A 21827-nucleotide genomic window follows, 5' to 3' on the forward strand; every position below is an offset into this window, starting at 1 on the left:
TTTTTTTTTTAGACTATGTAGCCCTGATGGGCCTGGAATTTGCTATGTATACTAAGCTGGCCTTGAAATCAAAGACACTCACCTGCCTCTGCCTCCACAGGGCTAGGATGAAAGGTGAGTGCCACTGTACCTGACTGCATTCTCTGCTTTAAAGCTTGAGGCACTTTTCAGAGGCAGTTCTTCTCATCTACGGTTATATTTTCACATCTTGTTTAGCACAGAACCCAAGGAAGATGCAAGGCTAATATTATGCACTGGCTCACATAATCCCACAGCAACCTGTCAGAGTGAGTATTTATATTCTCTTTTGTCCTTTTACTGGTGACAAAAAGAAACTTGGGAACTTTCAGAAACTGGCTGGCTACCCAGCTTTTAAATTAAAAAGATAGGATTCAAATCCAAGTCTGTCAGAATCCCAAGCCTAAGCATACATGGCTTCTTTTATTTTAAAAAAAAAATGGTACTCACCATCATCTTATTTCACAGGGATTATTAAAAAGCTGTTGGACTATATGACATGTTCTATTAAGTAATCAAAAGAAAGAAAGATGGGCCATTAGCCAGCCATTTGTTGGGTGGCGATGTGAAGTAGAGTGGGAAGGGGAATACATCCTCTCCCATTCCGGTTTCCTTCTTGGATTTTCCTTTCCCAGTGGGGAAATGATAATGATGAGCGGAAGCTGCAGCAACCCAAACCAACCAAGTTCCCTCAACATTAATCTGGTCTAGGAGGTAGATGGAATGCCCTAAATTCATAATAGCAGAGTTCCAGGACAGAATTTCACTCTTACTTTGCTCAATTTGTAAGACATTGGTTAGTTACTTTTAAATGGATCCTTGAAGCCTCTTTGTTGTAAAACTTCTGGTTGTACTTGACAGCACAGATTACTTGGAGGTTAAGAGTGTGTACTTTGCTTGCAGAGGACCCAAGTTTGGTTCTCAGCACCTATGTTAGGCGGTTTACAACTGCCTGTAACTCCAGCTCCAAGGGATCTAACAACTCTGATCCCCACTGGGTACTACACTCCTGCACATGTATGCATGTGGACACACACATACATACAACTAAAAATAATAAAAATGAATATTTTTGAACTTCTGGGTAACTACTTTGTTAGCAGGCAGTGGGCTGATTAAAAATTCAGCATTAAAGCTTAGCAGGGCCTGCATTTTCAAGTAAGTTAGACTTATTCTCAGTATTTTACACTCTGTCCATTTAAGAGATTAAAACTCCCTGATTTACAATAATTTTCAAATGCTACAGAAGCCATAGGATCTTACTGGCCAGCCCATGACCACCAGCAAACACAATCCATAGAGCGCAATCCAATAATTTCATGTGACATCTTCTCTCCATTAAGTAATCTTGCTCTGGACTGACATCCCCTTGGATGGAATAGGATGAATATTGTTATTGAGTATCATTACTTAATGGCTATAATTTCCAAATTGTAGACGAATTTCTAAACAGTCTTATTAAATAAGAAACACAGAGCCAAATACAGAGGTATAAACCGTAGAGATCAAAGCCAACCAACCTTAGCTCACCACCTCGCCGTAGCTTCCCAAGTGAGAGAGCTTCTTCCTGTCTAACATGTGCCTGTATTGCCTTCCTGTTCTGCCTTCTCATTGGCTCTAAGCCCAGCCACATCTCTTCTTCATCACTGCCTGTCTATACAGACCTCCAGGTCTCTATAGTTGGTATTGGGATTAAAGGCATGTGTCACCATGCTTGGCTGTGTCCTTGACCACACAGAGACTCTGCCTGCCATGTGATAGGATTAAGGGTGTGTGCTACTACTGCCTGACTTCTGTTTTATGGCTGACTATGACCTCTGATCTCCAGGCAAACTTTATTTATTAACATACAAATGAAATATCACGTTTCAGCAGAAATAAAATATCACCACACCAAATACCCAGAAAGAGCTCCTGTGCAGGAGGTACCACTTCAAGACAGGCAGGGCAGCTTAAAGCCTGCTTTGGGCTTCCATGTAGTTCCTCTCCTCTCCATTAACCATTTTAATTAAGCATCAGCAATTGCCTCACTCTGGAATGCTCCATCAACCATTATCAATGTCAAATCCAAAGGACTCTCCTCATTCTTCAACTGAGTTAATAATTCTGCCCAGTTGTGGGATATTTGGCCATATTCTAGATCTTTTCTTTTCCAGGTGAAGGGTAGATACCTCTCCTTGACTTGGAGTGTATCCCCACCTGATGAGCCCCCACGTTGGTTTCAACTTCACTTTCCTTAGATCACCCCCTAACAGACAGCTTTTCTAGGAACCTGCCCTTGACTTGATCACCCTGCATCCCTCTGCGGGACACCTCACCTGCTGACATAGTCCTCATTACAAGTTATGGGTAATGATTCTGCATCTGTTTTCTGAGGCTCACACCACACCTTGTTCCACCCCAAGCATCTTTAAGTGCTCACCATTTATCTTTACACTGAAGTTCCAAAAAATTCTGTACTCAATACATCGCAAAACTAAAATACTTCCCTGTACCATTTTCTTCTCCTCGTCTCTGCCGTAATGACTTTCTTCTAAGCTGGTTTCCCCACTTCACTCCTTAGCATCACTTGGCATCCTTCATCTCTGCATGTGCCCCCTGTCCACTTGTAGATGTTGCTAACCACTGTCAAGTGACCCGCAAATCTCTGTATCACCTTCTTTTCTTTGCTTTCATTGCCTCAATGAAGACAACTATTATCTGCTAACCTTCCAGTTCTTCCTGAAATTTCTCTGTCTTCCAACACAGATCCCAGTTAGAATGTTCCCCCAAATGTAAATGCAATCAGCCCATTCCTTTGTTAATGACCTCTTGTGACCATGTGCTTTTCTGGGGAGGTAAAAATGCATTTACAGGCAATTAAAGTTAAGTTTCCAGCAGGCTATACCATATCCTCTTCTGTGGAGGAGAATTCTTCATTCTCCAGTCATACCAACAGATTGGCATCTCTGAATCCACTGCATTACTGTGTCTATCATGGTGATGAGCCACCTTCTCTCTACTGCCTTTCATAATTTTCCTCTAGTTTAAGGCCTGGCCCTAACCTTGAGTTCTTTGTGCTGCCCTTAATCACATAATAGTATGCGCAGTTCATCAAACCCATTTCAAACATTTCACTCATTCACTCATATTTATATATAGGAACTTCCATTTTACCAAAGGAAAAATGCAGGCTCAAAGATGACACAATTTTATGTGTCCCACAGGCTGGAGAGAGACAAAGCTAAAGCCTTACCTAATGGTCTCATTCCACAGAAATGGACTTAATTACTGTGCTATTCGCTTTCCCATCACCATGCAGCTCTTTTTCTTCCTGCTAGGATATGAGTTACTGGAGGGCAGGGATTATGTGAAATTTATCTTTGTATTTCCAGTTCTCAGCATGTAGTAGATATTCAATAAATGTTTGATGACTTGTGTTCAGCATGAGAGATGCTGCAGTGTTCTCCCAGACTGAACGGCACTCTGGGCCGCAGACCACGATGGGCTTCATGCATATTTTGATCCCCCATCTACTCTGCTCATCCTGGCTCAGTATGCGCTTTGATTCCTTCTCAACTCTTTTTACCATAAACTCTCTGACTCTGGGATGGTTGCATTTCTCTATTTACTGGATTAGACATCTTAATTAATATTTAACTTCCTTTCCTTGAAGAGCAAAATGAAAGCAAAAATGAAATCACCTTCTAGAATTCATGTTTGATATACAAGGCAGACCTCCCACTTGTGACAGGTTCCCAGAAAGAGGACAGCCACCCTAAGTGAAAATGATCTAATCTCCATCGCCTTGAGTGTTGGATCAATGCAAGAGCAGGGATTTACATTTTCTGCCCAAAGGACTTGATGGCCAAAGGTTATGAAGGAGACTCAGAAATCAAATTGAATCACTTGCATGTGATAAATCTATAAACTTTAAAGTGGTCTAAATTGATTAAATACAGCAACAAAGAAAATTATTTTAAAACAGCAATACAAAAAAATAATCATTTGCTCGCTGTGTGAATGACGCTGTGCTTGAAATGCTTCTTCTCAGTGATCAGAAAAAGAAAAGGGACGAACAGTTTCTAAACCTCATCATTATATAGATGAGGAAACTAAGAGTTTCAGAGCTGGCTTAATTCTTCAGGTTCATGAAGCTAATGGCAGACAGAATTAAGACTCAAATACTGACACCGTTCATTCTAAAACCCACACACCATACACCATATGTGGTGGTATATACCAGTAATTTCAGCACTTGGAATGTGGAGACAGGAGGATCAGGAATTCAAAGTCACCCTTGGCTATGGAGCAAGTTGGAGGGCAGCCTGATCTACAGGAGCTGTATGTCAGACAATAACAAAGAAACAAAAGTGCTGTGGATATCACTCTATATAAACAAAACACTGATGGCCAGTGACCAGGCAGGAAGTATAGGAGGAACAAAGAGAGAGGAGAATTGGGGAAACAGGAAGAAGGAGGGGGAGACACTGCAGCCACCGCCAGGACAAGCAGCATGTAAAGACACCGGTAAGCCACCAGCCATGTGGCAAGGTGTAGATTTATAGAAATGGGTTAATTTAAGATATAAGAACAGTTAGCAAGAAGCCTGCCATGGCCATACAGTTTGTAAGTAATATAAGTGTCTGAGTGATTATTTTATACGTGGATTGTGGGACTGCAGGGCTTGGTGGAACCTGGAGAGAAGCTCTCCAGCAACACAAAACCCTTATAGTTACTCACCTCCCTGCCTTGCCTCCCTCATTTTTCTATCAGGGAAAATGGTACTGAAATCTAGGGATAAATTCAGTTGCTCCTGCGATTGGCTAGGTACTGGTAGAACTATATGAAGGTGCATGTTCTCTACTCTTTTCACTTAAGCTCCCCAGCCCCTCCCACTTAGATGTTACACAGTCACAGTGCATTCAGTGATTATACTTATTAAATTTTCTTCATAGGAACAAATTAGAAGCTTAAAGGAGATCAGGGCACAGGTAGCACAGTTTATCTAGTGGAGACAGTGATAGTGATAATGGAATCTTTGATGTTTTGAAAGCACAGAAGCTCACTTAATGGATTCTAGAGAAAATGATCCTGTGTCATGTTTTGGAGTCTACATTCTCTTGATTCAAATTTCAGAGAAGCCAAGGTATATGAGATCCACTTGGCATTCTGGCATGTTTTAAGGGCAGATACCATGTCTTAACCTACCATTTTAGGGAAGATAAAAACACCATCTCATACCTTATTACAGGAGGTATGTCCCTTTTCAGAAGGTGAGAAATGATCATGTCATTGTTCCCTGGATTTCCCCGCATTTGCTAATTCACAAGGCTATTAACTGTCTTCAAAATGAGAAGGATTGGGGGATCTTATCTTGAAGCATAGGCACATGTAACCTAGGTGGCTACAACTGTAACATCGTGTTTTTCATGGGTTCCATGTTTGCCTTTATAAAGTGCACTGAAAATACTTCTCACGCATGTTCGCTCACTCTTTTCATTTACAGGCTTTGAATATTGCTGTAGTTTAAAGGTATCTCTAAAATCCATGTGCTAGAAACAAAATCTGCAAGACAAGAGTTTGGGGTGATGGACCTGGTAAGAGCTGGTTAGCACTTAGCTACATGAGCGGCTTAGAAAGCAGAACTGGCACCTCTTGCCCTTCCACCTCTGTGTGGGAACTCTCTGACTTCTACCAGGGAATGAAAAAGCAAAAAGGCCTTGTGCCAGGTGTGGTTTCCTTAACCTTGAACTTCACCCCTAGAGCTGTAAAAGATATTACAGTTTGTGTTGTTTTGTTATAGTAACAGGAAAGAGGTTAAAATAAGTATGTACTATGACTATTTGGTTCCTCACCATGCCGCCGAATCAAATGTACAAAGGACTCCCAACCCTAATCCTAAGCCTAATGAACCCTAGCCCTATCCCTAATAAACTCTAACCTTACTGAGCCTTCCCTGACCTTCTATCCATTTTAGCTTCCATATATATCTTCTCTTTCCTCCTTCCTTCATCCTACTGTCTCCCCTCTTATTATCCTTCTCTCCCAGCTTCGTCATTCATTTTGCAAACCAATGTGCTAGATGATATAGGAACATAGGGATAAGGTGTGGTATCTACCTCAGAATTTCTTCCCATTTCCTAAGAACCCAGCTCCTTGTACTAAAGGGACTTCTCTAGCCTGATAAGATGATTGATGCCTTAAACAAGGGGAATGAATTGGGACTATTTTTCCAGGCTCATTAATACAACCGATTAAACAATTAATGCACACTTGGGAATGTCCTTCCACTCCCATCAGCAAACACGCAGAGAGGATCCAGACAGCCACGTTTCTCTGTCTCTTAACATTCAGCACCTTTGTTTCTGGTCTGCCTTTGTCCCTGGTTGTATCTGTTACCTGTGTACTCCGATAACTGAGCTATATCTCAAGTCACATGGCTGGGTGCACAATCAGCATTCATGCATCACTGAAAATGCTCTTCCTCCCAAGGTCATCCCTGATCACACAGTACTGACAAGCAGTGTCAACTTTTCCATCCTGTGCCCTCACACCATTGGCAATGCTTTTTGTTTGTTTGTTTGTTTTTGCAAGGATCTGGGGACATCCTCAGCTTTGCCTTTCTCACTATTAGAGGATGTTACTTATTTCCTCTCCACATAGCTGTCACTCACTCCCACTGCAACTACACCATTATATTTCATTTGGGATTAATTCCAACTTCCAGCTCACTTATCATTCTCTTGGGTCATGGATTTCTTTTGTCCATACTTGTGTCTATTTTGATATAGATATAGGCAACATTTTTCATGACCTTCTAATTTTTTTGAACTGCTTTTGACCACTGATACTATCTTCCATCAAGTCCCAGAAATCCATTTGTCATCATCATATCTTGTCATTGCTGTTAGCTACACGAGATCCTCCATATCAGTGTTGGGCTTACCTTAGTTCATATATCTCTTATAACCTGATCATATCAGATTTCACTGTCATCTACTGGGATCTCCAAACAAGTAGTTTTATGTTGGCAGTCTTCTTCTCATCTTTGCTGGGCTTAACTTCCACAGTGGATCATTATATAATCTCTTACCTATCTGCTGCTTCATGGTCTATAACACCTAGGTTGGCAAAAGCAGAGCTATTATTAAATCAAATTCTGCTTATTCTTTTGCCTACATTTGTTGGTAGAGTGCTAATCTAAATATATGCACCCATGGAAAATAGCATCCTCCCTTCTCCTACAACTCTTCACACTTCTCTCTTTAAATTTCTAATACCTCCTCCATGTTCTCCCAGTTGAGGACAATAATTTCCATTTTACTGAGAAAACTGAAGTGACACATAAACATTGGAGGCTGTCACCACATACCTACCTAGCTACTGGAACTTGTCTTCTCCCTTTGTCATTGATTACCACCTGTGCTTCTGTTCTCATCATAGCTCCCTCATGATGTAGCCAACCATCATTTTGTCTCACCTCTCTCTCTCTCTCTCTCTCTCTCTCTCTCTCTCTCTCTCTCTCTCTCTCTCTCTCTCTCTCTCTCCACACACACACACACACACACACACACACACATATATACACACACACACACCAAATCACCACACTTTGGAAGGTCATCCATTTTATTTGACTCACCAAATCACATGGTAATCTCTTCTAGAAACGTTCCCACAGACACACCACAAATAATCTTTAATCAGCTATGTGGACATCCTGTAGCCCAATAAAGCTGACATGAAATTAACCACCACACCGTATTACCAGTCAAAGAAGGAGACTGACAGATGTACTCATGCTCCGGGATGACCATCCCTTTGTAATTTCTTTCTCTCTCTTATTTTCTATAATTATCAGGTGTTTCTAGTCTAATCTCCTTTGGAGTCAGAAAAGGCAAGAAGAGTAAAGAAATGGGAGACTTTGGGCAGAGAGACTGTAGAGTCCCCAGGAGCCCTAACAAAAATCAGATATACAAGAATGAGAAAGAGAGCTGTTACTACATAGCATAGTTTCCATTGTTCCTGTGTGTTCTTTCTCTCCTACACAACATTTAAGGACCTCTAAGAGTTTGCTTCCAGCCTCTCCTCTATCTTTCTCCTTTGTTGAATTCATCTGCTTCCATGATTAAATAGACATATTGTTATGCTATTGATTCTCAAACCAACAGGTCTGGTCCCAGCCTGTCCTCCAATTTTTATTCTTTATAAAATACAACTATTTACCTTTCTATTTGGTTGTCTTACTTCATGAGTAAAATTAGGACTGAGTCCCACAAACACCATCATCTCTAGGCATTCACTAACTTAGTGTTTTAGAATCTAATAACTAAAGTTAAAAATCCTTGGCATTTCTGTTTCATCAGCTCCTATACATCATCCTATATACCACTATTGTTTTGACTCTGCTACCTCCACAGTCTATCTCAAATCATTTACTTCTCAGTTGTGGTGTAAACTCCCTTCCCCCTCCCCACTCCCCGACACACAAAGAAAAGCTAGAGGAAATGGGTTTGATAACATGCTAAGGAATTCAAAAGGATGATAGTTCACATGTAGCCAGAGATTTCCCATGATTTCATACAGAATCTCGAATGTTTGGAAATTCTTTCATGATGATTGGGAATGTTATAGATAGGCAGGTATAAGTCTAGTAGCACAAGCTAAAGAAATCAAACAGATAGATAGGAAGGAATAAAGAGTATTCTCTAGAAAGAATAAATATCCCAGTTGGGTTGCAACTGAAAATACATTTAGAAGAGAGGTAGGAACAAGGTCTAAAATCATAAATTGGACTATATTGTGGAGGGACTAAACTACCACAGTGGGACAGATTAAGTTGATTTGTGGACTTCCTGCCTTCCCAGCGTACCTTGTTGTTCCTAGTCAAAAATGTGGATCAGCGGAAATGGAAGACAACCTGTATTCTCTTAATTGTGTTGTATTTCACTTGGGTCTTTTCTATTCTGAACATACAGAGGGATGCCCTGGAATATAGAGATTTTTCTGTATGTTTTTCCCCTATAACATCAATTATTAAGCAGTGTAGTATATTAGCACAGCTATATGCTTATTATGATAGTAATTGCTTCCACATGATTATTTTCAGAGTATTTCCTTATGTAGTGAGATATTTATCTTGCATGTAGAACTACCTATTTTGTAAAAAAAAAAAAAAAAAAATACCAGTTGCAGGAATACCACTGTGTTTATGATTACTAACCTCATTGAATCAAAGGCACCATAGATGGAGGAAGTTTTAAGAATATTTAATACATCATTTGCTGGATGCTATCTCTTCAAGGTGCCCGGCAGGTTATCTTGGTAGATGTGAATTTCCTTTCATTGTGCGGAATGCAATTCTATCCTTGCGTAGCTATAAATTAACAATCTAAAATGCAGTCCTGCATTCTAAGCAACCACCGAAATAGTAAATATGAAAACAAAACGCCCAGTCTACCCAGGGCTCACTCTTCCTTCTTGGTTAGCACAGCCGTTTTCAGCAGCCTTCCCCCTAGCATTCTCTCTCTCTCTCCCTCCTCTATTCCCTCCCCCCTTCTCTATTTCCTCCCTCTCTCTCCTCTCTCTCCATCTCCCTCTTTCATTTTCTCTCTCCTTTCCCTCCCTCCCCTTTGGATTTCATGCCTATAAATGAATATTTAAAGCATCTGTATAGATAAGAAGAAGCAGCAGGACTCTCTCTGGTCATTGTAAAAGTTACTATAAAATAAAAAAAGAAAAATGAAAAAGTTCATTCTCCTGGTTTTCCCCCTAAGATACAAATTCACACAGACAGTGTGTACAGACAATTGTTCAGCCTCACTCATTTAAAATAAATGACACGTAGAGTTAAAACATAGTTACATACAAAGTGGAAAGATGGCAGTGTCAGTTTCTTAGGACTCACAACCACAGTGGCATGTGTAGCAGGTGGATCTCACACAGTGTCAGTGCAAGAATGTATGTTCTTGTTCGGAAAGTGATCAGAAGTATGTTAACCAGGCATACCTATCTGCTCTAACTCTTTTAGAATTTACCCCCAAAATAATCAACGCTACTATTTATTGCATCTAAAATAGAATCAAGCTAAATGTTTGATGGAAGAAATTAGGAACATACTCTAGCCTAAAGAAATACACTGTGCTCTTTAATTTCTGCAGGAAAAAAATGATGCCAGGAGAAAATGTTTAGAGTACATTTACTGGGGACAAAGGACTATGTGAGGGTTTGTAAACTATGATACCAGCTCAGAAAGCATGTCAGATCTCAGGTCCTCTCCTTATTTTTTTAAGGAGCTGGGAATTGAATGAAAATCCTTGAGCATGGGATGCTAATGTTCTACCATTTAGCTACACTGCCAAATCTCTAACTTTATACAGATATACAGACTGAAAAACACAACCATGAATTCATGGACTATGGTTATTTCTAATACAAAGTGATTGGTACTATTTATTCATCATATATTTGTACAGTTTGTACTTATACATATATTTTAAATATATTTTTCATGCCATTATGTCACATATTTTCTATATATGTCAATATAGTCCACATGCATAGATGTATCACAAAAAGATAACAACAAAAAGTGGCCTCGCCAGGTGGTGATGGTGCACGCCTTTAATCCCAGCACTTGGGAGGCAGAGCCAGGCGGATCTCTGTGAGTTTGAAGCCAGCCTGGTCTCCAAAGAGAGTTACAGGAAAGGCGTAAAGCTGCACAGAGAAACCCTGTTTCGAAAAACCAAAAGAAAAAAAAAGTGGCCTCTAGCACTTGTTAATTTCTTACCAACAAAAGCATTTGGTATTAATCTGAATCTGTTTTTACTTTTAAAGTCTATATTGAACTGAGACTCTTTAGAAACTAATGGAGAATGTATTTCCAATCAGGTTATATAGGACATGATATACATAGTCTTATTAAATAACAAAGGTTAAAAGTACCAGAAATAATTGCTTATCTCACAGTTAGAAAAATAACAACAAAATATACTTCAAATATTAAACTGGTGGAGTTGAAAATATAATAAAGATCAGCTTAATGAGGAAGAAACAAACAGTAAAGGCAAAGTAGAAAGCTTGTAAGAAACATAAATAGATTCCTTTCAAGCCTGATTAAAAAACATGAGAGATAAAAATATCATAGATTAGTGATGAGAAGGGAGACATAACTATAGTTACAGGAGCAATTAAGCAAATTGCATGAGAGATTACTCATGAAGCAACAGCAAAGCTAATCTTCAAAAAACTATGATCTACCTGGAATAGAGCTAGCCAATATTCACCTACGACATGCTAAATATTCCTGTGAAAAACAATAGTATGACCATTTTCCTTGTACAGAGAAATATTTGATATTACTTATTAACCATTTGACTAATAATTGTAAACAACAGCCTGGTAGTCATTGTAATACTGTTTTGAGAATGTAAGCAAATAAGGACCCATTATCAGTCATGTTCCTCAATCTTGAGTACAGAATTAAGCATCTACTCCAGTTTTCTTATAACTTATCTTCAAACCATCTGCTTCTCAAATATTACTTCCATAATTACAAATATTTGCAGCATTGCCAGATTTTAATTTCTCCTAGTTCAAATGCCAACAAGCAGGTGCATTCATTAATAAGGGATTCCTAGCTTCCTCCTTTCTGGGTTATTGCTTTTCTTTCTGATACCATTGATTCAAACTATTGTACTTTCCTAGTCATACACATGAACATAGGTATATTATATATATTTATAAATATGGAATACATGTGTGATGTATGTATGTTCTTCTCTAAAAGGTTTGGAGTTACTGGGAGATTGAATTCTCTAAAATATCATCATCTTCACCCTAATGCCAAGCTCCAACCACTTGACTCCCCTGCATTTGTTCATTTACAATATCCATCATCCAGTTTTCAGTCACATGATTCCCAATTGCATTTCAAGCTACCTAAAATATATACTGTCAAAGCTATGTTACTCCGATCAGATACACAGACAAAAATTCCTTATAAATGTATGTGGGATAAAAACTTTGTATCTATTTGTATAAATAGTAAAAGTCGATATAAGAAATTAAGAGAATAAGAGTTGTATAAAATTGTTAAATGTATGATCAACTTATATTACCATAAACCACATGAAAGGAAATTTAATGTGTTGCCAAGATATAAGGGATTGTCCAAGGATTCCAATGGCACATTGGCTACCAAGAATCCAATTCACAGCAAACATAATATCTAACTTACTTGCAACACTTTCCTTTTTATGCTTACATAATCTGTCATATATGTAATATGTTCATAGATGATGTGTGTTTTAAAACATGCTCAAAACTGGAAATGTCATGAATTTAAAGAGTGTAGAATGAAATACTAAAACAAGTTCATTTTAAGGTAGGGTCTTGCTGTTTTCAGGGCTGGGATCAAATATGCTCAAAGAAAGAAAGAAGTGCATGCCCCTTTATGTTTCATACAAGCAGTAATATTGCTATCCTGTCAGTCTTTTCTAGTCTCCCCAGGTGAGCACAAACCTTCCACAAAGATAAACCCTTAATTTATTTTTCTCCAAAGAATGGTAACACAACAATCTCAATTCTATCTCATTTGTAAACACACTTGTATTTCAATTATCCTTTCTTCATCGCACACATCCTAGAATGGTAAGACAACTGGAAGGTTACTGCAGAGGAGGGGAGACCTACCCAAGACATCCTGGGTGTCCACTGGTGAAAACATTCTTAGCTTGAAAAACATTTCCGTCTTCTACTTGCTCACAACTCTGCGTTAGCCACCTTGATCCTGTGTCCTTTTTCTTGTAGAATGCTTGAGGTTTAATGATGATCAAGGCATTTTCCTTCCTATATTTGACCTTATAGCCTTTTACTTCATCTTATCAGGCTCTATAAACATTTGCTGACAATACTTAGCACTAAGCCATTTTCTTCTGCTTTAAGTGGTGTTCTCTTGAAAAGCCCTGGGATTTTCCTGAAACCTGCTATGGCAGCTAAATTTTAAAGTAAGGATTCTGTCCATCTCCTTGCTAAATCCCCACCTATATATACTTTCAGATTAAAATAGATTTAAGTACACATGTTAACGATTTTTAAACTTGACATTTCAAAGTGTCAGAGTGTCTACTTTAGAAGATGGATATGACATAGTTACCAAGCATGCATTCATAGTGATACACAATTATATTAGTACTTTCTAAATTAAAGAGTTATTCATTCAATTCAATTTGATTTGAAGCACTTAATTTGAAATGCCTTACAACTATTTTAGAAACACGGCATACCAACATCAAACCCACCTTGCTGAGGAGCCAAGCCTACAAAACAGAATAACCTCCGTTCTAAGCATACTTCCAATGGAGCTAAACTTTCTGGCCTCTAGTTTGCATTTTACAGTTTTGATTATCTCTGATATGCATAAAGTCTGTACTTAGGTCAATGTTGTTAACTCAAGTATGTACACACATTAAGGAAAGCCTTAAATTATGGAGTAGCCTCCAGGGAGCTCAGATAGGCTCAAAGATGTGGGTCCTGCTTACATCAGCTGGCCCTATTATATCTCACCCAGATTTGTTCAGAGAGAATCCTGGAACCAAACTACTCATATTTTGAGAGAAGTTACAAATAAATGCCCCCTCCTTTCTTTTTCTATGCAAAAGTAATAAAAAAAACTAATATATCATATCTCACTTGTACAATGTCATTAATCTATTTTCTTATACACTGCATTAATCAAATATAATCGCTACATGGGCTCTATCCAACCTGAAGACTACAGTTTACAAGCCCTGTTGTTGATGACTCTCCCATAAACCACTCCTTTCTGTCTTGGGACTTCTTTGACATAATTTAAACCGAGGTTAGGGAAACCAGGCAAGGACAATTGTCTAGGCAGGTCTTTCAGCTAGCATTAAATAGTACTCAAAATTAAATGCCCACCTGTCTGCAATTTCTATTCTATTTACAAATCTATCAGTCGGAAGTTTCTCCTTCCAGTCGCTGTGTCCCAGTTTCAGAATGGCTAATTGAAATATCTCATTATGTGGCCAGTGTTCTCAGATCCCCTTTAGTTTGGTATTATTTTCCATGCAAGTTCATCCTGATTTATTTGACTGTAGGAAATTTATATGCTCTTATGTCTGACTCATTTTATTTATGATGCTAATACTTGATTTGTGGTGCATCTTTCCCATCTCTTAATTTGATTCTTGACAAACAACTGAATGAAGCCATGACAAGCAATAGGCGGGTGGGTGGGTGGGTAGGGGAAAAAGTTAGATCCTTTGGACCAAAGAGGCTTCCAGTTTTGCTCTGCCAGAAACATTCACCTCATACACCTTCAGATCCTTCCCCAGTCCAGTGAAAGTCACAGCGCTGATACCAGGAACTCTGAAGCTTAAAACCCAATGATTATCCACCCAGCCCAATGTCTCCCTGAAGGCCTGCAGATTACATGTATAATAATCACGGCTGCCCTTGCCAAAGTAAAGCTTATACTCCGTTTTATTTATTATATTTATTGAATGGAGCCGGTGCTTGATCGCCCCTTGGAGCATTACCTGACTTGAAAGAAAACACCAAAGAAAAGAAACTATATATGTATATATATGTATATATATGTATATATATGTATATATATATGTATATATATATGTATATATATATATATAGAGAGAGAGAGAGAGTGAGACTATGTCACTGAGGTTTATAAACTGAATGTGCAGTACTGAAATGAGGCACACAGCTCACATCCTTAAACACACTCTTCTACTTTGACGTAATGTGCATATTGCTTCATTTCCCAGTAGTTTCACTTTTTAAAGTCACTCAGAGGGACACCCTCAGTCCTTCCACCTCTTTCTAACTATCCAGCTGTGTGGCCATGGAAAACTCCTAATTTTATTTCTGGTTATCAGAACTTTTATCAGCTATGAATTAGCCTTGTGATAATCATTTATTTCAAACTCTCTTTAAAAATGTTTAGGCACCAAGACGTTTCTAATTATTTACTAATAAACCTTCATAGAATTGGACCTGTCATTAAAATGGGGTCATTCATTCATTCAAGAATTTCAAGACTATAGATCTGTGACATTTATTCCCATATCCTTCAGTTTTTCAACCAAATTTTAGCCTGCTCAATACATTTCTTTGTCAATATTACTTTTACAAATTTGTAAGTATAAGAAAAAGATTTAAAACAATTTTAGTTAATTGTCATTAAATACCTTGAAAGATGTTCTGCTGTCTTTGGTGTGTGTGTGTGTGTGTGTGAGAGAGAGAGAGAGAGAGAGAGAGAGAGAGAGAGAGAGAGAGAGAGAGAGAGAGAGAGAGAGAGAGATTTTGTTTTAAGGAATTAAAATACATTCTTTGTTTATGTTCAGCAGAAAAAATCTTTGTTTTTTTTTCTTTGACAGTTTTGCATGTATATGGATTACACTTTAGTTATCTGTGCCCCTGATAATCTTTTATGCCCCTTGTTCCTCTGATGAGACCTGTCTTCCTCGCAAGAAGTTTCCATCTAACTTTCATATTGTGTGTGTGTGTGTGTGTGTGTGTGTGTGTGTGTGTGTGTGTGTCTGTCTGTCTGTCTGTGTCTGTGTCTGTGCATATCCTGCCCCATTTAATCACTGTTGTTTGTGTATACACAGGCACAAGATAATTTATTGGAGCATAAGCTACTTCTCAGTGGCTACAACAGTGAAGGAAAAGACACCCTCACCTTCAACAAATGTTAACTGCTAACAGTTCCCTTAGGAAGGAGCGACATCTCCTTCCAGACATGTCCCTCTGCGGTCCCTGTCATGGGGATTTTTGCCACAATTGGACTGTTTCCTCTTAAGAGCAAAATTATGAATCTTTGTGATGTCTGCAGCTAATAGAGAGTTTTTGTGTCTGATTTAGGCATCCTCTGTAAATGTCACTGTGACAGAAGGAAGAAGAAATGAATGCAGTGGATCATAAAATACAAAACAATTATTTGTGATGGACAGATTAATAAAGTAGGGGTGGAAACTAGAATCAGTGGGTCTTCGATTTGCTAAATTAATGGACACTTTAATATTACAGTTACTAAAGGGGTAACACTTTATAGTAAATGAATGAAGTTTGTTTGATGGTAACAGCCTGAATTGTCTCCATATTAAAGAAGACTCCTTGCCTTGGGATTCATATTTCTGGCCATAGTTAACAACAGGAAGCACCTGAGCATGTGATACTCCACTGAAGGCACAGATGTATTGCTGTCCTTTGCCAAGAGGACTCACATTCTAATAGATCAGTGTCCCACACATTCACTCCATATAGCCTCTATGTTCCAAGAACCAGCTTTTATGACATATAATGAAATCATCTCAACATTTCTATCTTCAAACTCAAATTGCATTATAAAAATTATAAACCTCCTAACTATAAGAGAGGGACATGAGTCTAATTCTTATTTGCTTTTGATGCAAGTGAGGGGGGGCATGCATTTCTTAATGTCTTTACTAATGCTAAGTTGAGTTTTCTATAATTTCTGGTTTTCTATTCTGTAAGCAAGTTTTTCTTTTTTTTTCTTTCTCTCTAGATTTCCAATAAAGCAACTGAAACTAGGATTATGCTGAATAGAAATAAAAAAAAAAAAAGAAAAAGAGAAGAAAAGAAACCCCATGGATATTTTTAAGTCCCCAAGGTGAAGAAACTGCCTAAGGGAGTCAAGAATACATAGACCAGATTTTTTTCCAGTGTGTGCTGCACTGCATCTTTAAGGAGGCAATTAGTTATTCTTGTGTATTAGTGACTGTTCCATTTTCTCCGCAACTCAGGTGATACAGAGAGCCTTCAAGAGGCCATATTTTAAGTGGGACATTTATTACTGAAAAAAAAAAAAAAAAAGTATGATTCTAATTTAAAGTCCCTGGGAAAGCCCTTTGTACAGATGCGGTCAAATTTCACACAGGAAAACCTAGCTGTTCTCAACTCTCATTGTCATTTCTAGCCAAGCCATCATTAGCTGCAAGCCAGAGTTAAAGAGCCTGATAAGACTCCCTGAACCTGAGGGTTTTATCTATTTAAAGCAATCCTGCTCAACCCAGTGCAATGCTAACTACAGACACAATATGGAGCTGAGGATAGTGCAAACATTGTAGCGTCTATACCTCAAAAAATATCATAATAAATAAATAACATTAGGGAGGTTTTCAGTGTACTTGGGACTGGCAGGCTTTTCAGTGGGCTATTTGTGTCTCCGCAGCATGTGGGAAACTCAACCAACACTCACCTAAGAAAGACTATTGACAAACTCAGGTTTTACCATGTGATTTCGAAGGATAGACTCACACTTGGGAATCAAGAATGGGATATGGGGTCCTGAAAGCTGTCATTCTTTGATTACTATGCTTAGCAAAACTACAATTAGGGTATTAAAAAGAAGCTTTTAAATAAACATTGAAATATCTTTGTAGCCCAAGATCACATCTTCCAAAAGAAATTACAAATATAGAACCCTGTAGAAAACCTTCCTGCTCCTTACCATTTAAAAGGGAATTGGTGGGCTTCCTCCTCAAAGCACGGATTTTATGACTTCCCCTTCAAGAGAGGCATAGCTAAAAGATTATTGATTTGGTTCTGAAGGACACTGTGTTTATTATGAAGGAAGCCATTGCTGGGTACAAGTGTGAGAAATTAATGGAGGCTTTGTGAGCATCCATTCTGTGGTGTGGAACTGGTGGGCAACCGTCAATCTATATGATAATACATTCCCAAACTTCATAAAGTCAGCGATGTGAAAAAGCATTGATTTCTCTGTGAGCTAAACAGAATGTGTCAGAGAGAAAGAGTGAGAAGTTTAGTGAAGTTAACATCTCGGCTTGCAGGTTTCCTTGAGCCTCACTTTGTGTATTTTGAAGAATTTATGCTACAATATATGCAATATTTTATTTTTCTGTCCAAAAACGAGAGAAAAGGTGTGCATTAGATATATTCTTAGCATATATGAAATATTTAATGATTCTTTGAAAGGGGAAAGAAAAGACCGTCCATCTATATATTTTAAAATAGCATGACCTAGCTTGAACTCTGGCATTAGTATTACCTTTAGAATTTGCCAAGCGCACTCATCTACAGAACAGAATAGTGTCTCCAAGTGTATTTTTCTTTATGAGATTCTGATTGCATTATAACTGGTATCAAAGGGAAAAAAATCAAGATATTGTAGCAAAGGGTTTAGTTCCTATCAGTATTCAGGAACATATGGAGACTTGCCCTGAGTATAAAATGTTCAAATGTCATGCATTGCAATCACTCTGGCTAAAAGAGAAGACTCCTTGTCTATCAAATACACAATTAATTACAAAAAATTTCCACAGCAGTTCTAGGTAAATTCATGACAAATTTTTTTTTTTTTAAATTTTTTGTTGTTGTTCACACAGCTTCAGCAGAAATCTCCTTTTATTGCTCAAGGATATTTTCAAGAACTATGTATAAATCACTTAAGAGGGCGGAGAGTCTATAAATATGTACAAAAAGCACAACATAGATGGATCCCTGTATAGTTATGAGAATGCCAACCATGGGAGATTTTCTCAAATGCCTTACTGAAAACATGTTGCAATTTCTTGGATTGCAGTGATTTTGTTAGTAGACAACCCAACTGCTTCCATTTAAATAGTCTATGACACACGCCAAAGTTTAGCAGGGACATCAGTAAATGGGTTTGGTGTATATCTTCATGGAAACTTTTTAGAATAATCTCTTAACCGACAAGCCCCTCAGAGTGTTGAATGTGCCAAGTTTCAGGATTCCGGATCAGGCCCTCTGAATAGGTGAGACAGTTGATTGGCTTGATCTGTTTGGGAGGCATCCAGGCAGTGGGACCGGGTCCTGTGCTCAGTGCATGAGTTGGCTGTTTGAAACCTGGGGCTTATGTAGTGACACTTGGCTCAGCCTGGGAGGAGGGATCTGGACCTGCCTGGACTGAATCTATCAGGTTGATCTCAATCCTCGGGGGAGTCTTTGCCCTGGAGGAGAAGGGAATGGGGGGGTGGGCTGGGGGGAAGGGGAAGGGGGCGGGAAGAGGGGAGAACAAGGGAATTTGTGGCTGATATGTAGAATTAAATTATATTGTAAAATAAAATAAAATTCAAAAAATTTCAAAAGGAGTCAAGTGCAAATTTTCCTTGAGTGTTCGAATTGATGAGCTACAGGAACAGAACAGTAAGATACATCATCTCATCTCCAATGTAGAACAAATTATTTTGAAATTAAAAGTAAACTTCAGTGCAACAAAGTGCCATCTTTCTGAACATATGTGAATCACCCAGGAAATGGTATATTTCCAACACATTTGTGAGATTAAATGGTATTTTATCTATGTGTTTATGTTCACAACAAGCTTGCCCGCCTGGATTTTTTTTCTCTTTTCAATGAGAGAAGACACTTACACCTTCTCTAACAGAAATTTCTGAGATTTTACACAAACATTCTTAACTGATATGTTTGTAAACATTTTAATGCTAACTCTTTTAGCAAACAGGCAGTCTATTCATAACACAGAACATATGAAATTTTCTTCAGAATTCCACTGTACCTAAAGTAAGTTATCTTTTTATTAAAAAAATGTTTTTGACTAAACACTGTTATGAATCTTGTGGAAATCCACAAATAAACACCTTATCTCTTTAATGGCTTTGCGCAGGCTTCCCTGTATTCGCTGCTTAATGGCCAGAAGCATTTAATCCTCAAGGCTTCATTAAAACTCACCTACAAAGCTGATAGATGGGCCACAGTGATTTGTGATGGAAGATTCGGGAAGCCATTAACCTATATAGGTACCAAGAGGGAAAGGGAACACAGAGGAGCAGCCTGCTTGGAAGACAAGACACTTCTATTTGTCATTTTTAAACCCTGTACCATAGGCTCCATGTTTGATCTTCAATAAGGATACAAGGCATTGCTGTCTGGAAATGAAAGGTGAAGATGAGGTCGAGTTCTTCAAGATCATCATGGGAAACACACACACACACACAAAGAAAAGAAAGAGAAAGGAAAAAGGAAGGAAGGAGGGAGGGAAGGAAGGAAGGAAGGAAGAAAGAAACAAAGGAAGGAAGAAAGAAAGAAGCAAAAACAACAAAAAACAATAACAGCAACAAAACAAAAAAACTCAAACACACCTAGATTGCTATTACTGGGAAGGGAAATCAATACCGAGACCTAGAAACTTGCACAAGAGGACGTTCTCAAAGGACTGGTCATAGTTTATCAAGCCCCCTCCTTTATGGGGTTATTTACTTGCTAATGAGACCAGATGACTACATCTGAATACTGGGTTACCGTCAAAATGTGCTTTAAAAACTTTCTTCTCCAGTTTGTGGGCTAGAAGGTATCTCGTTTGTTTTGTCCCCAGCTCGGGCTGGAGAGACAAGGTTGATATTTCACCTCTTAAAAACAAACAAAAACAAGAAGGACCCTTAAGTCCCCCATAACGCGATGCACAGAGCATGCAAAGGTATTTCAGAACCGGCCTACCGTTCTCGTCATCCGACTTGTTTTCATTGTCAGAATCAGTCAGAGTAAGGGCTGAGTTCTCACGGCTGGACAGGCCGGAGCTGCGCCTGGACTTTATCCCACGTCCCCACAGTCTGATGGCGTGTTCCGGAGACATCCCTCCCTCGGTGTCCGAGTCGGCATCAGACCCAGTGCTCAGGGAGTAGCCCTGGTGGAGGATCCCCATGTCGGAACAGTAACCAGTTCGGTGAGGGGAGGGCTCGCAGATCCCCAACTCCGCCAGGGTGAAGTTAGTCCCTAGAGCAACAGCAACACAGGAGAGGTTTACTCTGTGAGGATGCTGGGCAAGCTTGAAGTGCATCCCACAAGTCTAACGGATGTATGAGGTTTTCTAAAAAATACAGATATAGGCTTTGGACAGGGGTACTCAGTGGATACTGGGGTACATTGGAAACAAACCCAAGCATGAATCCATTCAGCACAGCTGGCCCAGACTTCATTTCAGAGATCTTTGTCATCTGATACCACCACCGTGAGCCATCAAAGCACTGCACTCACCACCGTTAATAGACACCAAATATTTACTTGTGTATGTTTTATTTGGTAAATTTTGTTTGTATTGGAAAATCATAATCATAATTTTTATAGATAATATTATCGAAGTTTACTTTCTATACAAGGAAGCTAAGACTACAGACTTCAAATGACTCATTCAATGTCACTCACTTCCATGGTTACAAAACCCAAATCTGATCCCCGAGCAATGTGTCTTGACGCCACCAGAGGTCATTCTCTAATAAATATGAGTACAGCTTGAAGGCCTCGGGTCCTCTGGGCACTGCTTCTTTGGGCGGCAGTTTCTTATCTACCAGCTGTAGGCAGCACATCTGTATTTGGGTGTTAACACCTAAAGTTCCTCTCAGGAACATCATGTTACTCAAAGGACGGCATGGTTGTTTCCTCATTTGTTAATGTGTTTGATCACTGGTTTAATTTTTTAAAAACAAGCCACTCACAAAGGGTAGAGAGGTAGAACTGCTGTTCCTAAATCATATTACAGAATTTCTGATGGATAATAAAGTTTAAAAGCACTAGCAGGCTTTACTATGGAAGGCAAACGTGTGTTCGTGCCAGCAGTGTGAGGCTGGGGATACGAGTCGATGAAAAGCAAAGAGAAGGGCTGTTGATTGAACATGGACATTGCCATCCACTGGAGAACAGGCCAGGCAGTTTGTAAAACTTATCTAATTTAAATCTCCAATGGGCCAGTTGTTTGCATTCTCACAAACACACAAAGCAAAAGGCTGTGGGAACACTGCAGATCCAGGGGTCTTCATTTG

General features: G+C 38.9%; 1 protein-coding gene across 9 annotated transcripts in view; it reads right to left on the minus strand.

The window, feature by feature from the left end:
* Positions 1-21827, minus strand: part of Tenm2 (teneurin transmembrane protein 2) — a 1236692-nt gene that overhangs the window by 841179 nt on the left and 373686 nt on the right. For all 9 annotated transcript variants that reach the window (XM_028864303.2, XM_028864310.2, XM_028864309.2 and 6 more), the window contains exon 4: positions 20509-20784. In XM_028864303.2, the coding sequence (XP_028720136.1) occupies positions 20509-20784 (276 nt within the window). The remainder of the gene's footprint in view (positions 1-20508; positions 20785-21827) is intronic.

The sequence above is a fragment of the Peromyscus leucopus genome, chromosome 8b (genome assembly GCF_004664715.2).
Source record: "Peromyscus leucopus breed LL Stock chromosome 8b, UCI_PerLeu_2.1, whole genome shotgun sequence".
In the NCBI taxonomy this organism is placed as follows: domain Eukaryota; kingdom Metazoa; phylum Chordata; class Mammalia; order Rodentia; family Cricetidae; genus Peromyscus; species Peromyscus leucopus.